Raw genomic sequence first — 22,002 nt, forward strand, 5'->3', positions numbered from 1 at the left:
TTTTCGGTTCATGTTTAGAAAACTCCCCTTTTTAGAAATACTTTCCAAATATACTGATGTGCGAAGGTAAAATGCTTCTGTGTGTTGAAGAAATACTCTTTCTTGAATGTCAAAGACAACTGATTATATATAATCTAACGGAATGTTTGTTGCGCGATTTACATGGCAAATATTTTCAGGGCTTGGCTCTTAGAGCGGTTCTTAGAGCCAAAGCCGATCCTTGGTTCTGGTCTCCCTGTTAATTAGTTGGCTCGCCAACCTCTAGTCACTACCCACTCTGCATTAAACTGCAGACAATTGTTCATTTGATCTTAATCCCCTGCTATGGCACAGAGCGTCCGCACCTCAGTCTGTTTCATGTGTGCTGCCAGCAAAAGGAGAAATCATACTTGCCACCATGGATCGCTTTTAATGGGATGATAAAGTGGGGAGTCTCTAAAAGGGGCTCAGCAAAAAGAAGTGTAACTGTTACTGGGGTTTGTTGAAGGAGTAGTGGTCTTTATAGTGTCACAATCAGCTGCTCACTTGTAAGGACTGCATTTACTTTCACCTTGTTTAAAATGCAACTTCTCATGACTATCCATGCATTACATAGCGACTTTTGCCCCTACTCCTCATCTTGTAGGATTTCACCCCACAATCAATTTACAAGGAGATGTTGTGTCTTATGCAGACTGTGGATTAGAGACACCCAATTTTAGCTTCAAGGATTCCAAGCAAATTTTCTCATTGTCACAGTCTGAGGCCAGTACCTGTTTGAACTAGACTTTGATAGCCAGAGGCAAACAGTTCTCAAAATTGTTCAAAATCACAGACACACTTTGCCCTATTTGGTTTTTACCAGCATGATGAGAAACATACTTTCACTTGCACTTCCAGCTTCATAGTGGATCAGCAGATAGCAATGCCACTGAGTGGAGTAGTATACTGGGTCTGTCCAGGAGTGAGTGGACACTGATAATGTTGCTAGACATATTTAATGAGAAGGTAATGTGAAGTTCGCAGTCCACAGACCTACCACTCCTGGAGGTCCTGGATTCCATGAAGGAGAGCCTGGTCAGGGGAGCTCAGGGGCTGAAGGGAAAGAGGATTGGGGGTAGCAAGTCAAGAAGGAGAAAGTATAGCAGAAGAAAAACAGACGTCATGCCAAGACCTTGTACTCCTACTGGGCCATGATCACCCTAATGATTCAGAGCTTCAAGGAGTGGCCCACACTCTTGCAGGTAAGACGACCACCACTCTCTTTGTTAGTCACTTATGACTTGTTCGCCATTAGGATTGCTTTGGAAGATGTTTTCTAATCATATGCAGTAACAAACACCACCTACCTCAACCCCCTCTTCTGGGCCCATAAAGGTTGCATTAACTAGCTCTAACCCTTTCAGGTCATTGTCACCAGGCCACCTCTTTACCTTCAGCAACATCTTGTAATGGTCTTTTCCTTTTCTAAACCCGTGGTGCAGGTGCCACTCGAGTAAACAATACATGTCATGACAAAGTATAAATATTTCAAAACGGTCTCAAAACCTTATTAAATGTAGCTGTATGTGTGAACTGCACCTGTTTTCGCTATTGTTATAAACAAAAGTTTGGCAAGGTGATTGCTACCGATTTACATAGCTGAGCGCAGCAATCGCATGCCTCATTGGATCCTTGGTGCACATAGACTTGTCTCCAGCGCACAGACATCTTCCACTGCCACTTCCAATTAGAGGGGACATTGCCCAGAACATAAAAATCATCTTTACTAAAATATGCATTTTTATATTCTGAGTTCAAGCAAACTAAACCCTGTTTCTCTATCTTGTCCCAATGGGAAGATATGCTTATAAGATGTTAGAAGTACACTCCCATTCTATCCTAAGGGACAGATAGCGTTTCCATAGTGAAAAACGAAATACACTGTAATTCACTACCAGGGCTTGGTGAACACACCAGTTATGTTATGTTAAAATAGTCTTATAGAGGGCACAGCTACTCAAAGAGTATCCCGGCGCTAAGACAGATAAAAAAACAAAGCTGAAAGCACAGGAAAAAAGTGAGAGGAGAGAAACAGGAGAGAGAAAAACCAAAAGAAGACAAATTAGGTTTGTTGAAACAGCCATGTCTTCAGTTGCTTCCGGAAAGTCAACACATCGGTGGTTTGCCTAAGTGAAAGAGGAAGCTTATTCCAAAGTCCTGCCACTTGCACTTGAAAAGAGCGGCCCCCTTTGCGGACCCTGCAATACTTCGGGATGACCATAAGATGATTTTGGGCGGATCTAAGAGATCTGACCGGTACATAACCAGAGACTCTTTGGCAGATGTACCTTGCTCCAATGCAGAGTCTTATAGGCCAGGACCAGCGCCTTAAAACAAATTCTACTGCAAACGGGCAGCCAGTGCAAGTTCCTGATATGATGGGAAATCCGGTCTCTAGCCCTGGCTGCCGCTTTCTGCACCACCTGCATTCTGTTTAATAAGAGCTCCGGAAGGCCGAGATACAGAACATTAGCATAGTCCAATCTGGACATAATGAGGGCCTGAATAACCAATTTCCTTTGTGAGGTCTGGAGTAAAAACAAAAACCTCCGCAACATTTTTAGGAGGCCAAAGCAGATCCCTGCCACTGCCTGAACTTGGGGTACCATTGAAAGGGTGTCATCAATTTTTACTCCCAGGTTCTTCACAACCCTCACTGCTGCCTGGGGTGGAGACATATCCTGAGGCCACCATTGTGTCTAGATATCCAGTGGTGGAGAGCCGAAAAAGATAATTTCGGACTTAGCCGAATTACATTTGATGATTCTGTTTAAACCAAACAAAAATGTCTTTCAGGCATTTATTAATCTTTTCCCCATTGTATTCCTCTCCTTTCCTACAGGTGAACAGCAGTTGAGTGTCATCGGCGTATGATATTATTGTCACCTCATTCTCTTCGGCCAGAGAAGCCAGGGGGGCCATGTACAGATTGAAAAGTACAGGGCTCAAAATAGAGCCCTGTGGGCACCCCCACGCTTAAAGATGGTATGCTGGCCGAGAACGGAGGTGACCAGACCTCCTGATTTCTCCAGTCTAGAAAAGAGGTAAACCACTTCAACACAGTGCTCACAAAGCCGCATTCCCTTAACCTTTGCAAAAGGAGGCTGTGGGGCACGGTGTCAAAAGCCGCCGAGAGGTCTAACAAGACCAAGACCGCTTTGCCACCTGCATCCAGAGTCTCTTTGATGGAGTCTGATCCTTCCAGCAACGCAGTCTCTGTGCTGAGATTCTGCCTAAAGCCTGACTGGCTAGAGTGAAACAGATTATTTGCTTCTGCGAAGTTGCTGATCACAGTATGAACATATTTCTCGATGGTTTTAGCGAAAAACGGCAGAAGAGAAATAGGTCTATAATTAGTTAAGACCGTCTGATCAGCCGTGGTTTTTTTTAGTGAAGGAATTATCTTCGCACTCTTCCAGCCTGCTGAAACCTATCCCTTAGAAAGGTAAATATTCAGTACTCAATTAACGGTGGGATTCAAAACCTCGGCCATCGATGCCAAAACCTTGGCCAGACACGGGTCCACCGGCGAGCCGGATTTCAGGCCCTTCATTATTGCCAATGAAGTTGTTAATGGCGTAGGTGGAAACGTAGACAGTGAAGCCCTAACTTCCTGCCCCTTTGAAGTGAGCTGTAAAGATGATCGGACCTCTATCATAGCAGGGTCATCGAAAGCAGATTGTATGGTAACAATTTTTGAATAGAAAAAATTTGCTAGATTACCAATCCACTTATCCGAGAGGGGGGTCAACCTAGCCTCCGCCTTTGGTGAGGAGAAGCTTTTAACGATGTTGAAAATTTCCCTGCTGCTGTTCACCGCCGATTCAATTTTTGAGGCAAAAAGGCTCTTCTTTGCTGCCTGTATTTTTTTATGGTAATCTTTTAAGGCCTCTTTGTAGTTTTTTTATTTTCCACCTTAAAGTCCTTCCTCCACGCTCGTTCCGGACGTTTACAGTTCTTCCTGCATTGACGTAGGGTGTTGTTATACCAGTGGGCTGACATTCTAATTGCTCTAGTGGGGCGCAAGATAGGAGGGCAAGGGTCAGAGCGCCCTATGCAATCCACTCTATTAGTACCTCTGCATCCTGCTCTATATCACCAATAAACATAGGAGGATGTAAATCTAGCACATGTTTCAGAGCATCCGGGGTGATTTTATACAGAGGTCTAGAGATAACCAACGGCCGTTTGGCCTGAGACCATGACTGTTTGGACAGTTTCAGTAGACTAAAGCTGACCAGATAATGGTCTGACCAAAGCATGGGTATATGCAGTTCTGTCTTAATATGGCAGTTCGCAAAAATCTGATCAAGCGTATGCCCTTTCTCATGCGTAGGGGCAAATACACAGTGAACCATGCTAAGCGAACCCAAGGATTCTAGCAAAAAAATAGTCTCTGGAGTATCCTGTTGGTCCAGGTATATGTTAAAATCCCCCAGGAGAATAAAGTGTTTAAATCTGGAGGCCACCGGAGCAATTACATCCCCAATGGACTTCAGAAATGCTCCAGCCTGCCCCGGGGGTCTATACAAAAGAACTCCTGCAAGGCACTGATGGGGAGACAGGGTAGCCTGAAAACATAAGCATTCCGCCCCTTCTAACTACTCCAAGGCAATGCAAGTGGTGGCAATATCAACCTTGCTAATAATAGCAATTCCGCCTCCCTTGCAGCCAACCCGATCTTTCCTCATAATGGAGTAGCCGGGGGGAATGGCTGAAGCTATAGAAGGGTTGCGCCAGCGCGCGCCCGCTGCGCGGCCAGGCCTCCATCTTGTTAAAAACCAATCCGTCTGTGGAAATGACAGAGGCAGGGGGAGGAGCCGCGTCCCTCAACAACAATTGGTCTCTAATAGACCGCAGGGGTCCCGGGACCAGCAGCGCTATGGCCCAAAAGCAACAGAAAATATGGAAAAACGATGTTCCCCCTCAAAGCAATTCCCCAAGAAGAAAGTTAAGGTTTAAAAAACACGCTGTGGCAGCATGTAACAATCGCTACCTGTGTACATAAAAATCGCTAGTTGCTCGCAATGGGTGTTCTGTCCTACCCTTACTATACACAGCACCCTGCACACAGGGGAACCTTGGGATTACCTAGGGGTGACTTACATGTAAGAAAAGGGAAGATTAGGGCCTGGCAAGTGGGTGCACTTGCCAGGTCGACATGGCAGTTATAGACTGCACACAGACACTGCAGAGGCAGGTCTGAGAACACTTTACAGGGCTGCTTGCACAACCAGTGCTGCAGGCCCCCAAGCACCATTTGATTTACAGGCCCGGTCACCCTCCGTGCACTTTACTAGGGACTTACTAGTAAATCAAATACGCTAATCATGGAAATACCAATCCATAATACAATTTACATTAGGAGCACTTTCACTTTCTCACTGAACAGCAGTGAGAAAGCGCGCAGAGGCACTAAACCAGCAAAAACAGAGTCAAAACCGGGAGGTCCGAAAGCAAAATGACAGGGTAAACATGCCAAAAGATGCCTGGTCTAACAGGTATCGTAACACACAGTAGATTGAAATGACTGCTTCCCATGTTGGATGCATTTCTGGGTGTGCATTTCTCGGTGTGGGTGACAGCATCGAGTCCCATGACTCCTGTAACAAGGTCCTTACTGATTTTTTTTCCTATCATTTACTTTACTCCTGCCACAAGGGAGTAGCCATAAAATTAAAATGCCCCCCACTTTGAATAAAATTTCTAATGACGCTGAGTGGATAAAAGAAGCAAGTCCGGCTCTCCCTAGAAAAGTTTTGTTCACCCATCTAACCATCCATTTATCCTCCCACCCTTTCCTCCACCCATCCATTCATCTAAATTTCCATTTTTTAATCAGCCTATTGTTATACCATTCCATTCACTCATTTATTCGCACAGCACACACCGCCAACATTTCTTTGGCATCCTTTCTTGCTTTGTTATTCCATTCATCTATTCTTACACCATTCCATCCATCCAAAGATCATTCTATTTGCACATTAATCCATTCATCCACCCATTTCCTTTGCTTCACTTTTTCATCCATTCTTCTTTTCAGCCATCCATCTTTTTATGTATACGTTGACCCTTCTGCCCCTTCATCCCTTTTTTTTTTCATCCATGAACACCTAATTTGCTCTTTTCGACCTTCCTTTCTTGCAACCTACCATTCTTTCATGTTTTTGTCCACCATTTGTTCCATCTTCCTTTCCTTTTTTCACTTTCTATCTACCATCTTTCTTTTCTCTCATCTGCGTACTCTATTTGATGCTCTCCACACTTTCTTTCTATTTTCATAATTTCTTTCTTTACCTCCTGGTTCACTTAAGCTCCTTTACCTCCCACATTTCAGCACTTCCCTGGTAATCCCTCAGAACATTTTTTGAGACTTTGTCCACATACCTACAGACTTGAGGCCAATAAAAACAAAGAAATATTATGAAGAGACCCAGCGTATCAGGCCAGGGGAACCCCCACTTAAACTGCAAAAGCTGGGGGCTCACACATCCTCTGTCCTCCCATGTTCTGTACCTCTCACCCTATCCACTCCTCCTCTGTGTATTTATCTCCTGACTGGAATGTTGAAATAATGTTCCCTTTGATGTTCAAATCATTCACACCTTCTACTCCACTCCATTCCACATTCACTCATATTCCATAAATGCACTCTATTCAATAGTTATATTGCCACAAACACTCAAGTAGTGACAAAATATAGTATATTTATTAAAAATGATGTACAATAATACTCCCCACAGTATAAAAGAATCTGTTTGTGCATAAAAACCATTTCATGAATATAAGACTCACAGTATAGTCAAGTTTTCTTACAAACGTCGAAGGACCCATATGATCCAATTGGCCTGTATGTTATAACAATACAATAAATCCCAATGGGGGGAGAACAAAAATAAGGGAAAAAGGAAAGACGGAGAGACAAACATATACGACAATACACTTTTTTGTAGTTCGTGAACAAATCCATATGTGCAATCAAACAAGGCATCTAATTAGAGTAAACTTGTTCATCAATTATGCCAGAATGTTCAATGGATTTAGTCAGTCCAATGCGTCGACACGTTTTGGTTGTGTTGTACGACTAGCGACCACCTTTTTCAAGACCAAAGTTATATTCCTCTTTTAAAACCGTTGTCAGTGCGACTGTTTAGAGTATTTAATTTGTCCTAATCATGTATGGAATAACATCCTTTATAGTGAGGGAATCATTAACCATGCTCTGTCGCTCCTTCCGGAATGTAGCGATGACCAATTTTATATTCTCTCTTACAGTAAATAAGTGGTCCTGGTGGGTGCACTTCAGTGTCCTTGGCCAAAGTTAAATTCTCAGTGGCCAATTCGTATGGGCTACATTCAGTCAGCCTCCTGACTCCAGCCGAGCTACTATCAGTCACTCGAAACTCAACCAAGCTAACTGGAATAAAGATTATCTCCTGTGACTTTACCGATTTCCCACCACCTTACGCATAGGACCTTCATAGATGATACTTAACCCTAATGATGTGAGGCATTTAATTCTCTGGAATGACACAAAACAATGTGATGCTCAGATTGACTGAACAGTAGTCTTGCATCCAGCCCACTCAATTCCTGTTTCTAACATCCAGCACTCATACATTTGCCCCAAAACACTATTAACCTGATGACTATCAAATCCATCACACCCACACACCCTCAAGTACAAGTACTGCTTCCTAGCTGATGAGTGTTTTAATAATTGCCAGGTCAGCCAACGCTTATCATCCTCAAACCTCCATTCTCATTTCTGCCTATGATTTGGATATTCTTTGCATCATTGAAACTGGCTTAGCTCACATTGCCAGTCTGTCGAGTTGCTGGCTCCAAGTTCAGAGTAGAAGATTACCCTTTCTTAATAAATAAAAAAAAGTTAGGGGGTGACAGTCACTCACAAGGACGTCCTGAAATTCTGATCTATATGCGCCCCAATCTTCTACAATTGAGTAACAGAAAATGCAAGTGCTGCACAATGCAAGGTTGTTTTGTCTTTGGCTACCTCCCAGTTCTTGGCAAAGAAAGATGCTGTTTGTTATAATGTAACATTGTGCATGTACATTGCTCATCTGCATGGTGTGCCGTTGTGCAGGTAAAATCGTTTGGTATTATATCCGTGTGGGGAACATCTCTTCCTTGTGCCTTTCTGCAGGGGTAGAATGTTTGCTTGTATACTATGATCTTAGATTTTGCAAGGTCTGATTGTTGAAGCTCATTTTGTTCTAGTTTTTAGTGATGCCAAATCCTCCCATTCCTCCTGGGTCTGAAATATCCTCTGCACTGAATAGGATGTTAGTCTTCCCCCAAACTCCCAAGTAAGCCTCTTCTTTCATTTTTGGTCGAAGGTAAGAGGACTCCGTAGCAGGATTTGTATATGAAACAGAGGAGCCAGGTCTTGGTCGGCTGTGTTCTTTTTGTTGGAGAATCAGGCTTGATCTTGAGAAATACTTGAAAGTGTGGAGAGTTGTGAATCACCCAAAAGTCAAAACAAATCTATGAATTTCCGCTTCTAAAAAGATTGTGAATTGGCATATGTATAGATTAACACCTTCGCAGCGGCGAACGTTCAGCGCCCAGTGCTGAACGTTCGAATAACGAATGCTGGCCCGTCGGCCAACGGTCGTGCGCAGCACTGGGGAGGTAGTGCTCGTGACGACCGTTGGCCGACGGCAGCACTTAAAGGGTTAAGGAAATGTAAACCATCATCCTGTTCAGATTCTTCTTTAAGCTCTTTTGTCTAAAGTGGTGCCCTTGTGTCCGCTCACCCGTATTCCAACATTAATCTGTGACCGCTCAAGTAAGCATTCACCCACCCGCGATCTCACCAATCCACCTACTCACCCACCTACAGTTGTATGAATTCACCACAATCAGCCATCCTTGTGTACAACCACACAGAAATATCAACTCATCCATATATCCTGCTAACATACCCCTGTGCCTGCACATGACCATATTTGTATTGCCTGACTGTGTTGTATGTGCATCTGTTGTTCTAGTTTGCATGTGGTGCCTGTATGTTTTAGGTTGTTTTGATCACATCTCCAAACAAAATAGAAGAACATACATTCAGTTCAACAGAAATCACATTTCAGAGAACACATAGGCTATGCCACTGTTTGGTGACTAGAGAGTTATGTAGAGATTTCTAATCATGAGTTCTTTGCCATGATATTTCCTTTTCAGATAACCACCAGTGTTACTTTATCAAATGTAAATATGAGTGTATAAGAGATGGCTTTAAGTATTTCACTTTGGAAGCCTTTGTACAAGTACATTTATGATGCATTATGAACATTTTCCTAGCTATCGTAATAGACCGTTTCAATTCTATTAAGGACACTGAGGTAAGGATTATGCTGTACTTTCTTCACTGTATGCTCTACAGCAGCCATTTCAAACAATAACTACATTTCCCATGAACCATCAGGAAAAGTGCAGTCCAGCCAATCAGCCATCAGGATCTCTCATCCTATTCCTCTGTAGACTCTCCTGTCTCCTCTTTGTTCCTGTGGCAAAAGCCAAAAATGATGTGACTTAATCCTGTTTGACAAATGCAAAAAGAACAATTGATGGACAGAATGCAGAACAATGTCATACATTCACCCCAGTACAGGGATCTGGGCCTAATCCTGTTTGGGCAGCTCTGGTTCTACTAAATAACCGATCTAGGTTTACAATCTCAAATACCTGAAGAAGCAATCAGTAGAGGAAACAGTGCTCTTAAGATGCCCAATATCTCAACCATCAATGTATTGGCATCACAAGTAACACATCGCAGGTCACTGAAAGGTAATAATAATTAAAAACCTATGTGGAGTAATTCTACGTCCTGTCTGTTGCTGGGTGGGATAAATAATGTACAAGCATTGGGAAGGCTAATTCTCGCCTCAGTGTCCTTAATAGAATTGAAACTTTCCGTTAGGATAGCTAGGAAACCTTCCATTCCATGCCAGGACGGAGGCGAGGGTTATGCTAGTTAAAAGCTTGTCAACCACCAAAGCCGCATTTGGCAAGACTGTTTTGAAATATAATCTCTTAAAAGTCAAGTCTGGAGACCAGTCTGCGGCGTTAAGGATGTCCTCTAGGCATGCCCCAAGGGTGAATGCCTTCAAGGCCAATGCCATTCTGGCCGTATGTGCCAAAACGTTTGGTGTTGCTTTCAGCTTCCTGCATTGCTCATCTTATCCACCTTGCAATCGTAGAAGAAGATAACTCCTTATGTGGCTTTTTGATGGCAGTGAGTAACTGTTGTCCGCCAGTGGTCGGACGTCCTCTGTCAGAGCTTCATATGTCCTAATGCAGCCGACCACGCCTAACTTGTGAGAATCTGCGAAAGCAGGATATGAAATGATGTACGAGTTACCGTTAGTGCGTCAGGATATGTAGAAGCTAACCCAGTCGGGGGTAAAAGTTCTCCCTGTTATGTCCAATGGCCGGATGTCGGAAACCTACCTACAAGACACCCGACATAACAAAGTAGCCGATTTTGCTGAGATCTCTTTCCTGGAGAGATAAACATTGCTAGGCAATGATAAGAGATTCAGCACCTTATTGACATCCCAGCGAGCCTCTCTGTCCTGAAAAAGGGGGCAAAGCCGCAGCCATTCTCTGCTGTCTACTCCTGCAGAAAATCATTGGTTGCCACTGCATTGAGCTCTGGTCTCCAGTTGAAGTATGTGAAAAGCGGATGATCCAGACAAGAAGCAAAATGATCCACTGAACTGGCCCCTTTGGTTCGAAATGGCCTGAAACACTGTTGAATCCAGTTTCCAAAGACTTGCATTCTTCAGGTAGCACGATTGCCAGTCTGCCACTTGATTGGCTGTGCCTGGAAGATGTACTGCCACAACGGAGATGTGATTTTTGAGGCAATATTCAAAGAAGCTCTGAGCCAGATCCGAAAGGGCTCTAGATTTGGTGCCGCCCAAGTTATTAATATACCATACCATCACCACATTGTTCTTTAACAGGATGCAACATTGTGCCTTGTCCTAGGTCCAACATGTAAATGTAAATGTAAATGTAGTTGAGCTTGTATAGCGCACAGCTACCCGCAGTGGGTTTCCCGGCGCTTGCTTAGGGAACCCTTCCTGGTATTCCCCTGTGAGATAGCAGGGTATCCACAAGGTGAAAGTCAGGCATCCCGCCGCGAGGGGCCGTTGTGGAGATTAAGCAAGCTATTGCCCAGAGTCGCAGAGTGTGAACCCGTGAGTCGAGGAGGCACCGGGAATTATCACATCTCACTGCAAAGGAGCCAACCATCTGCTCGAAGCAATTGAAAGGTAATGATTATTCTGCAGCGGACCATCTGCCTCAGGTGGCAACATCCTCACATAGTCTTCCCCAGCCCAGCCAGTGCCACTCGCATCTGACTCTATCACTAGATCTGGTTGGGAGCTGAAACTAGTGCTCCCAGTCCAGGTTGTGTGATGAGCCACGAAAAAAGCTCGCCCTTGGCGTCGTCTGAGAGCATTACCATCTGAGAGTACGTGAGACCGACCCATACAAAGATGAGGCCCCTTCAGTCGCTTGAGGGCCCAATAGCTCATGGTAGTCTCGACCCAATCCACCACGAAACCCAAGAATGTGAGCGACTAAGTTGGGTTAGGATGGATTTTGTCCTGTTGATTACAAACCCCAAGGACTGAAAATTGACGTGTGGGTTGACCATGTCCTCTGGCATTGATCCACAAAGAGCATGTCATCCAAATATACAATCAGGCACCTTCCTCTGGCCCTGAGGTGTTCCACCACCATGTTTTAGAACCTTGGTGAAAAACAATGGGGCGGAGGATAGGCCAACGAAAGAGTTGTGAATTTGATAGTTTGGATTCTCCATTGGAACTAGAAGAACCGATGGGTATATCGGGATTGTGAGGTAGGTATCCTTGAGAACTCGATATCCCAATTGTCGTTTGCTCTCAGGAGGTCTGGTAGGAGGTGTATCCCCTTAATTTTAAAGTGACGGAAGACAAACCGCTTGTTGGACTCCTGCAGATTGATTACCAGGTATTGGCCTCCTTGCTGTTTTTTCACTAAGAATAAATTGCTGAGAAATTCAGTGGAATTGATAGCCCCTTTTGAGAGGAGCTCTTCCACCTCCAAATCAATGAGTGGCCTCTGTTTGAGAGAAGGATCGTCATCAGGGATGAAACGGGATCCGTAGTACACTGCGGAAACCGCAAACTGTTTGTGGGACGCAGTAGTCTGAAGGTACCACCCTCCAATTGTGCAGGAAGTGTGCTAACCTGCCCCCCAACCTTGAGAGAAACGAGGTGTACACTCACCTTGAGCAGTAAATTGCCTCCTCTGAAGCCTCGGTGATTAAGGAAGCTTCTGGAGGGGGGGTAGAAACCCCTAAATCTGGAATTATCTTGACATTGGGCTTGCTTGGAGCCCCAACCTCTGGCGAAGTCCTGGCATTACAGGCAGCCGGCCGAGCGCTCCGTGTCACTTCCAGCCCCACGAAAACCAGAGGAGTGAGAATACGTTTTATTGGGGATTGGGCCTTGCCAAGGAGTTGAAGTTGAGACTAATTTGCTTATCTCCTTTATTCCCAAAACAGACCACCCGCCCCCCTTGCGCAACCTCTCCTGCTTAGAAGGTCACTAAATTCCCATCCAGGAGTTTATCTTGAGGAGACCGCCAAGAGTGATAATTTCCCTTTTTGAGGTTCTTGACTTATTTGGCCAAGAAAGTGGCCATTCTAGGGTCTATTTCATGTGTCAACGCCACTTTACTGCCCAACGACAGACGGGGGCATTCTGGTGGCTGGTGGTTGCATCTTTCTTGAACCAGTGGTTTGTGCATTTTGCCCGCCACATAGGTGACTACCTTTTCTGCTGGGGTCCATACTGGAAAATGAGGCTGTAGCAGATCCTCTGGGTCTAACATATCGTATTCCTTGGCCTTTACATCCGCAATATGAGGAGCGTCCTCACTGGTTGAAGTCACTTGCTGACACCATGGCCTGTCCGCTTCGGCATCCCGTCAGACTCCAGGGGGAATTCATCCCCGTCCCGAAGGGGGGTGGGTGGGGACAGCTCCCGCATGTCCGATCCCATCAAAGCCCTGGATGGAAAAGGAGGAGGGGAAGGGGGGCAGTGGCAATGCTTGACTCATAAAACCTTTTTAAGCCTAACAAACGCTTCCAAATCTACCCTGATGGGCGTGTACGTGTTTGCGTAGATTTTCGGGAGTTTGTGCGTCCGGCTGCCATTGAGGTATGGGTCTCAGTGCTGGGGGTTTGAGACATCTCTCAGCCATTTAAAGGAGTGTCTGCTCCATGGGTGCCATTGCGTCCTATACCACTTTATGGATGAAAGCATCCATCGTATCACAGAACAACTCTTCCATATATGAGCCTTCACATTCGACCATCTCACTTTTGAGGGCAATATAGGGCTGCTAGGAGCCCTGTGAAGTATATTATAGCTATATATTGCTGTAGCATTGGCCCACTGCCAAACAGGGTTAAGGCCTCCCCAGGACATCAGATGCCCTTATTTAAATTATCAGGGCTGAGGCTTCGTTATCGCCTGGGTCGGTGTCCCGCACAGTCCATGAGGTGCACACTGTTGTGGGAGAAGAGAGTCTCTTATACAGACCCCTTAGGAGAGGGGCATTCTGACTCCAGGCGGTTGGGCCATACAATCAGACACTCATCAGCTGGATGCTCTTTGACGGTCTACAGAAAGCCCCGAAAAGCGCACTGGCCACAGAGACGAGGAGAGAGCGCGCTTGTCAAGATGCATGCTATGTAGGAGGCGTGCACCCTCTGGGGCCTGGAAGACCGATGTGCTCCTGCCCAGATGCCTCTCTTGAGGCGCATTGTATATTAAGCAGCAGCCGCAGAAGAGCATCAGCGTTTTCCCGCAGACACATTGTGCAATTAAATGGCAAAATTGAATAAACAAAACTCCCAATTCTGCTCAGAAAAAACTAAATAAATGGCATGAAATCCAAGTAAAGAAAGGAGGCTTCAACACTTATCTTACGGCTGCTGGATCAGCATAGAAAGCAGAGGCAGGAGAGTCTACAGAGGACGGAGGAGAGATCCTGATGGCTGATTGGCTGGCCTGAACTTCTTTTCCCGATGTTTTATGAGAAATTTATTTATTGTTTAAAATGGTTGTTGTAGACAAAGTGCAGCATAATTCTCACCTCTGGTCCTCGCATAGAATTCCAGTCTTCTAACCAACTAACTGACCTATATTTCAGATGCTTAACTGAGTGGGGATAAAACCATGTTTATTGCTTAATTTTATGAAGCATCTAATGATTTTAGAATAAGTGTACAAAATGTATATCATGATGCTCATTTAACAAAAGTTGATTCATTCAAATTACATAGATCTCACTTTTATCAAGGGGAGAGTAATGTGCGCACTGACTATATTGTATTGCAGTGTTTATGAAAATTAATAATTTGGTAAAATGCATGTTAAAAATAGGATACTACTGTATAATCTACTTCTAAACATGATATTGGAGAGAAATAACATGCTAACCATGTAATAGTGTTAAAGTTCATACTCATGAATTGGTTTGGACTGGGTGTGTTGACTAGAAAGGGAAAGGAGTAGATGTTAATAGATCAGGAGCCCATGGTTAATTATTTGATGGTGTTTATAGTTCCTTTTTGCCACCTTTGGCCACTTTAGAAGGCTTTCCATTCGTAGTGAGAAAGACATTAGGGGCACGCTGTAAAATTACAGTTATAAAGCACAAGAGAATGGGTTTCCTGGGTCTGTTTGAGGCACTGATGCATGGACTATTGGGTGAGACTAAAAACTTAAAGCGCAGGCGAAAACTATTCAGGAGGTTTTTGGTAAACCTACAGAGCTGGAAGGGCTCCTCAGAATTTCATCAGAGCCTAGAGATTGCAGGGGAACAAACTAAGGCATTAATAAATATGAAGGTAGTGAGAGGAAATTTTGGAGTAATGGATTGGGAGTATAGGAGCGAATGGAACATGGTATGGGTTCTAACCACTGATTAGGATGGGATAAGGGAAACCGTGAGTTGTTGAGATCAATGGTAGAGAGTGATAGGGTCTGGATTAACCACTACAACAGATAGGATTGGTAAATGGTGTAGTCTGCATTGCTTGTTTTATATAATCTTGTTCCTGAAACCTTGCTATTGTTCATTAACATATTGCTACACATGGTTAACACTCTATCGTTTCTGACTGAACCATGTCTGGTATCTTGTTACTAACACCTTATGGGTAATATTCAGTATTCAAATGAACATAACCTGTCTGAGAGCCAGTTTTGATTTGACTCTTATGTTTTGTGTTTTAGACTTTCCACACACCAAATCTGGGAGATGAAGAGTTTGAAATCCCCCCAATTTCGCTTGACTCTGATCCCACACTGGCAGTCTCTGATGTTGTGGGCCACTTTGACGACCTTGGGGATCCCAATTCTCCTCAGGATGGCAGTTTTTCTGCCCAGTACGGCGTGCAGACACTGGAAATGCCAGTCGGCCTGGAGCAGGGTGGCAGTCTCCTTGGCAGTACTCTCTCAATGGTGAGTCTTGTGCTTCTGTCTTGGGTGTGGATTCTTCACTTAAGCCATTCGCTCAAAGTATCTGAAAGAGGTCTGAAAGAAAATTTGGAGAACTAGTCATGTAATGTTCCTAGCCCTTATATAAAATTGCAGATATTTAGCTTTCTGATGCTCCCCTTAAGCAATCTAAATACTCAACTCACTCCATGTTGTGGAAAGTCCTAAGATGGTGTTCAATAGCAGGTGAAGTGATGCAGTTTGTGTGAATGTTGTCCTATTTACTATGTTTTTTTTTAAATGATTGGAATCTGAGGACTTCTGTACTGTTTAAACACTGATGTGAATTGCACCGTAGCAAGAAGTACATGAATATCTTCCTTTAAATGCTAGACGGAGTTGTATGCTTCTGTTACCTGCAGGGAAGTTCTCAGGTTTGATTTTGGTTTTCATTTGGTTGATGATCTGCAAGTGTGATTCATTAAGTGACACAATTATGGGTCCTAATTTATATCCTCTGCTTTCTAGCCATGTGGTTTGGCTGAGCCCTTTTACTCAGCTGAATGGGTTTTAGTCATCTGTGTGGTGCTTTTCATTAAACCAAGATGTCTGAAGTACGTGAATCTACCCACTGAATGATTTTATTGCAGGCAGCACAAATGACCAGCACGGTCCATGTAGATCTCTGATGCATATTCTGCAACTTTCTGGGATTAAAACTTGCAGGCTAGTAATAAATATGTTCAGCAGTAGGTGCATGAACACAATGAACTTTTCAGGTCTCGCCTAAGCCACCGTGTTCGCGATGCTTTGGCGAGATATTAAGTAGGGACTTTAAAAAATGCTCCCAAAGGCTTTTCTAGTCGGATTGCCTACACTGCAAGTGTGCGGGCGCGTGCACATCGCACACAATTTGGCAGCCTGTGATCCTCTCTCCAAACACTTCAAAGGAATCCGCTCGCCTGCCATTTCTGGCTTTGCTCGCTGAAGGCTGTCATGCCCAAGATCACACCGACTGTCAGTTGCTGCAGCAGTGTCTTTCACTTTCACAGCCGGCCTCTTTGATGTTGTTTTGTTTACCATGTGCCGGAGCCTGTAATAAACAGCAGCAGCTGGCAGGCACCGTAAGGGGCTGAATGGCGCACATAATTAAACTTCGTTTATTCACACACCATTTGCCATCCGCTGCAGTTTACCCTAAAGTTATATACTTTCAGCTAGAATATGCCAACCAGTTTTACAATATCGTTTTTTTTTTTTCATTAGAGTGCGAGGGAAATGCTTTAACTTTTTCCAATGCTTTCACTATCTAAAAACTACAAAGAATAAACTAAATAACTGTGCTCTCGTGCCTCTCCTTGCTTGCACGCCCCAGTGCTCTCTTTGCTTTCAGTGTCTCTCTGTCCTTTCACTGCCTCCCCTCCCCCCTTGCTAGTCAGTTCCAGCACTTGTTTCCTTCTCTACCCCCACTTGCACCTCACCTCTCACTTTTGTTACACCCCCCTTCCACACACCTATACCACTCAGTGCCACATAATTATATGCTACATAATTACACGCTACATAATTATACTGCGCTCAACGCAACATACACTCCAAATACCACTCAGTGCCACATAATTATACGCCACATAATTACACTGCACTCAATGCAACGTACACTCCAAATACCACTCGGTGCCACATAATTACACGCCACATAATTACACGCCACATAAATACACGGCACTCAATGCAACGTACAATCCAAATCCCACTCAGTGCTACATAATTACACGCCACATAATTACACAGCACTCAATGCAACGTACACCCCAAATACCACTCAGTGCCACATAATTACACACCACATAATTACACAGCACTCAATGCAACATACACTCTAAATACCACTCACTGCCACTTAATTGCACGCCACATAATTACACTGCACTCAATAAAGCATTCACTCCAAATACCACTCAGTGCCACATAATTATATGCTACATAATTACACTGCACTCAATGCAACATACACTCCACACAATACCACTCCGTGCCACATAATTATATGCTACATAATTACAGTCTACTGAATGCAACACACACTCCACACAATACCACTCAGTGCCACATAATTACACGCCACACAATTACACTCTACTGAATACAACATACACTCCACACAATACCACTCAGTGCCACATTACACGCCATATAATTACACTATCTATCGCCCTCACTCTATCGCCCTCACTCTATCGCCCTCACTCTATCTATCGCGTCACTCTATCTGTCTATCTATCTTTCGCCATCACTCTATCGGTCACCCTCACTCTATCGCTCTCTCTATCTATCTATCTATCTATCTATCTATCTATCTATCTATCTATCTATCTATCTATCTATCCATCGCCCGCCCTCCCTCACTCTATCCATCGCCCTCCCTCTATCGCCCTCCCTCTATCTATAGGTGTCACATTTGCGAAAGTTATAACTATTGGCATTGTAAATGACAAAGCTATTAATTTCGCTATTTTCAAAACCAACACATAAATAAAGTGTCATTTACAATACCAATAACTCAAACTTTCCTAATGCGAGACCTATTGCATTGCAAATGCTTGTTTTTACTGAGATTAGTGTGTTCAAGAGTTTCAAGTGACAACTAAAAGTATTTCTCCTCCCTCTATTCCTCTAGACAATAACCACCCAACGTTTTCCTATTAATCCCCTACGCATAGACTGCTCTGGTGCAAATCCCTAGATGAACAGAACCTCAAGTTCTCTTCCAATCTCCTTAACCCTCCCTGAAATGAACTTTTTTTCCTTCTTTTCTCTTCCTCTTAATTATTGAACTGGAAAACTTCCAAAATCTAGGTGTATTGTTGTACTTCACTGTTTATGCTCCTTTACATTTACGTTGTTGTAAAGCCCTCTGACACCCTTCTGGTTGTGGAAGCGCTATATAAAACCCCTAAAAAAAAAAAAAAAAAAAAAAAAAAAAAGTAAACGTGTGTGAATGATGGTATAAATATTTGTGCAGCCAAAGCATTCTCTCACAACGACAGCTAAAACGGTATGGAAGCCTTTGACAAACATTCAGTTTGAAAAATGTGTATGTGCAGACACAAGCACTGTGTTGCGTAAACTAGGACTCTCTTAGTTCTACAAGATTTGACTTTCCCTCCCACAGATGCGTGAACTTGGTTCAGTGCACCAGCCTTTGACCGTGAAAGCAGCAAACTTGTTGATGCTGGTATAAGTGCTTTCAGTATTGCTAACCGTTCCTTAAAAGGGGCCAGGGCACAGTGGTAATTAAAATCACACACAAGTTCTGCACTACGAAAGTAGACTTAAGAGATCTCATCCTGTTGCTTAGCATATGAGTAATAACCACATATTATTAAAACAACACTAATGCATGTTTTTAACAGCAAGAATACTATGAACATTTCTGAAATGGTTGGAATGTTATTGGGCAACCTAACTCCCTAAAGACAACTTCTATGTGCTACACTGTGAAAGTAGGTAATTTGCATTTAGTGAGTTGGGTTTCAGCGTACTCTTTCACATCGAGGAAGCTGTGGTTATCATGTTTTGGCTGGGAGAAAGTGTTCCCTCTAAAGGAAAACTCCCATCAGCTGGGCTTCTCTCTTGGAAGTGGCTTGGTATCAGCGCTTAGCCTAGGAATGGATGATGCAGCAGTCTCTGGCAAGACCTGGGAGGGGGCACCCTCCATCGTTCTTAGTGCACCGCATGTTCATGGAGCACCCGGTACAGAATCATTCGTAGACGTCCGATTCTGGGGCAGCGTTTAATATGTTGCAGAGCAGCTACCTCACTGCCTTCTACCGCAAGTTATCCTCTGAGCCAAGCTTTTGACGCCTTCTGTGAGCGCCCGCACTCCCAAACCCGCGGGTCCCTCTGCCGCCAACCTGGGGGGAGGGACAGGGGTACGGGCCAGTAAGGCTGCCACCCCTACCAACACAAAAAACAAGCACTGGCAAAGCCAATAGGTCTCACTTTTGTGAGAGGTATGGGCTCTGTCAATGTTTTTTAGCCATGTTGTACAGCAGTGTGGCTGCTGTTCAGCATTATTAACAGTTAGTGGCATAGCGTGGAGGGGAATGGCACAGAGTAGAGTTGCGGAAGGTGGTAGAATAGCATGGAGTGGCACAGAATAGAGTTCATGGCACAGAGTGGAGTGGCGTTAACTGGAATGGAGCAGAGTGCAGTGGCGCAGAGTAGAGTGGCTTAGCATGGAGCGTATTGGCATGAAGTGGCGCGGAGTGGTATAGAGTACAATGGCGGAGCAGAGTAGCGCACACTGGAGTGAGTAAAGTGGTGTTTCAGTAGCGTAGCACAGAGGAAGGCAGAGTGGAGCGGTTTAGAATAGAGTGGCGTTCATAAGACTGATGAAGAGTAAAGTGGAGAATCATAACAAGGAGTAGCAAAGAGTAAAGTGGCATATAGGAGAGTGGAGTGGCATAGAGTGGGTTAGAGTGGCGTAGTGGGAAGTGGACTAAAGTAGAGTGACGTAGAATAGAGTGACAGAGTGGCGTTTAGAGGAGAGTGGTGTAGCATAGAGTGGAGTGTCAGAGTAACACAAATGAGGGTTTAAGTAACTAAAGCGTCAACAGAGATAGGGTGCAACATAAAAAAGAAGCCAAATGTCAGTGTTAAAAGTAGAAAATCTCATTGCATGTCCAAGAATAACACCACAATGCTTATTAAAAAAAGAAATTGTGCGAAGACGAAGAACACATATACTTGGTCCATGCAGTAGAGGATCTCACACAAGAAAGGTAGGGAAGCCTCCAGGTGCCAAGCAATAGAAAGTTTGCAATTGAAAGTGACATCGAAAACAACCAATGGTATTCGGTAGGCGGGTTGCAAGCCCACTGAATAGTAAACAATACATCTCACAGTACATGCTCTGGGTAGGCAAGACCAAAGAAGGAATCCTACATGTCAATGGTTGTTAAAAAATGATGTAATGAGCTAGAAAACTGGTCTATGTGTGGTTTATTTTTTCAAATGCATATACGATCTTAATTGATCGCTATTAGATATACTGTCTGAAACAACACTAATTCCATCAGAGAAAGCATTATAATTAATTCTCATTTGTAAAGTTAGTTTGGAGAAAGGGAATCTAGAGGGCTTGTAGAACAATTAGGTGTTACGGAATAAAAACTGAATATGGCCTGGTGCCGGAAGGCCACCAGGACTCCAAACACGCACAACAAAATTATGAAATATTCCTTTAGTCAAGCTATCAAGTACTTTATCTGGTTTGATTCATCACAAATTCATATTATTTCAATCATCATATGTTTCTAAACAATAAATCACAAACAATCTCATAAGTGCATATATACATGAGAACAACAATATTAAATCAATAAATCATAAGATGTACTCAAAACATTGCAATAACACCCAATGCATTTCGGGGCGATGCCCCTTCGTCAGGGGTCTGTATTGAAAGAAAAGAGAGAAGGAAAAAAGAAGAAAGAAAACCTTATTACTCTTGATATCGAGGAGGGTAGGTATATGTGTACTGAGTCCCTAATTATTTACATTTTTGCTTACCTAATTATTGCCGTTTTGCGTGTTGCCACTATTGTAAATAGTGTGCAATGTCTTCTCTCTGCAAAGTTCTATAAAGAACCAGTATTGTTATTTATTGCGGATAATGCTGTGAATTATCTAATTGTTAGTAAATCGCCAGCAATTATAAAGATCTAAAGCGCTCACCTGAAGTTGTCAAGAAATGCGTCCAATCTGAAAAAACGTGAGTGGACATATAGTAAACCTTAAAGGCATGCTTAATTGTGGAAGAGTTTGAGCAAGCACACAGGTAGAAGATGCTATTTACCTGTGGGATGTATATGAATTTAAAGCCCCAGTAAGCCGCTGTTTTGACAAGGTTGCCTGCAAGACATAGGAATTTAGGGAGTGGGAGTTAGAAATATTGCCTTAAGAGTGCTGACTGACTTCGCCTTTAAAGGGCGCTTCCGCTTACCTGCGGGATGGAGAATGCGGCCGGTCCCGCTTTACTTCATAAGTAAACACGCCCGTTCTGGAGAAAAGAACGCGTGTTGTTAGACTTAGTCTCAGTTCGCACACTACATTTAAAAAGGATCACGGTAACCAAGATTATGGTTTCTTACCGGCTGCTAAAGCGAGTGTTCACCAAGATGGGCTCGCGCCTCCGCGATTTGGATAACGCGAGGGCTTGCGCTAAGTCTCTTTTTAATGTCAGCAAGTGACTTCGATATTAAGGAAGGACTAAGAAAACAGAATGGCGGCCATTTTTAAGTGGTGTTTTAGCGAGTACAAGCATGTGCGAACTGCCTGAAGTAAAGTGTGTAATGAAAGTATGCAAAAAAGATGAAAACAGTGGTGAAAGGGTAAAGTTTAAAGTGGTTCAAACAATGCAGGACATACTCTGCCTATGCACATA

General features: G+C 43.7%; 1 protein-coding gene across 2 annotated transcripts in view; it reads left to right on the top strand.

The window, feature by feature from the left end:
* The window catches only part of TOX4 (TOX high mobility group box family member 4), a 434,522-nt gene that overhangs the window by 144,919 nt on the left and 267,601 nt on the right, over positions 1 to 22,002 (top strand). For both annotated transcript variants that reach the window (XM_078644844.1, XM_078644843.1), the window contains exon 3: positions 15,348 to 15,575. In XM_078644844.1, coding sequence (XP_078500970.1) covers positions 15,348 to 15,575 — 228 coding nt within the window. The remainder of the gene's footprint in view (positions 1 to 15,347; positions 15,576 to 22,002) is intronic.

Source organism: Lissotriton helveticus, chromosome 5_1, assembly GCF_964261635.1.
Source record: "Lissotriton helveticus chromosome 5_1, aLisHel1.1, whole genome shotgun sequence".
Lineage (NCBI taxonomy): Eukaryota > Metazoa > Chordata > Amphibia > Caudata > Salamandridae > Lissotriton > Lissotriton helveticus.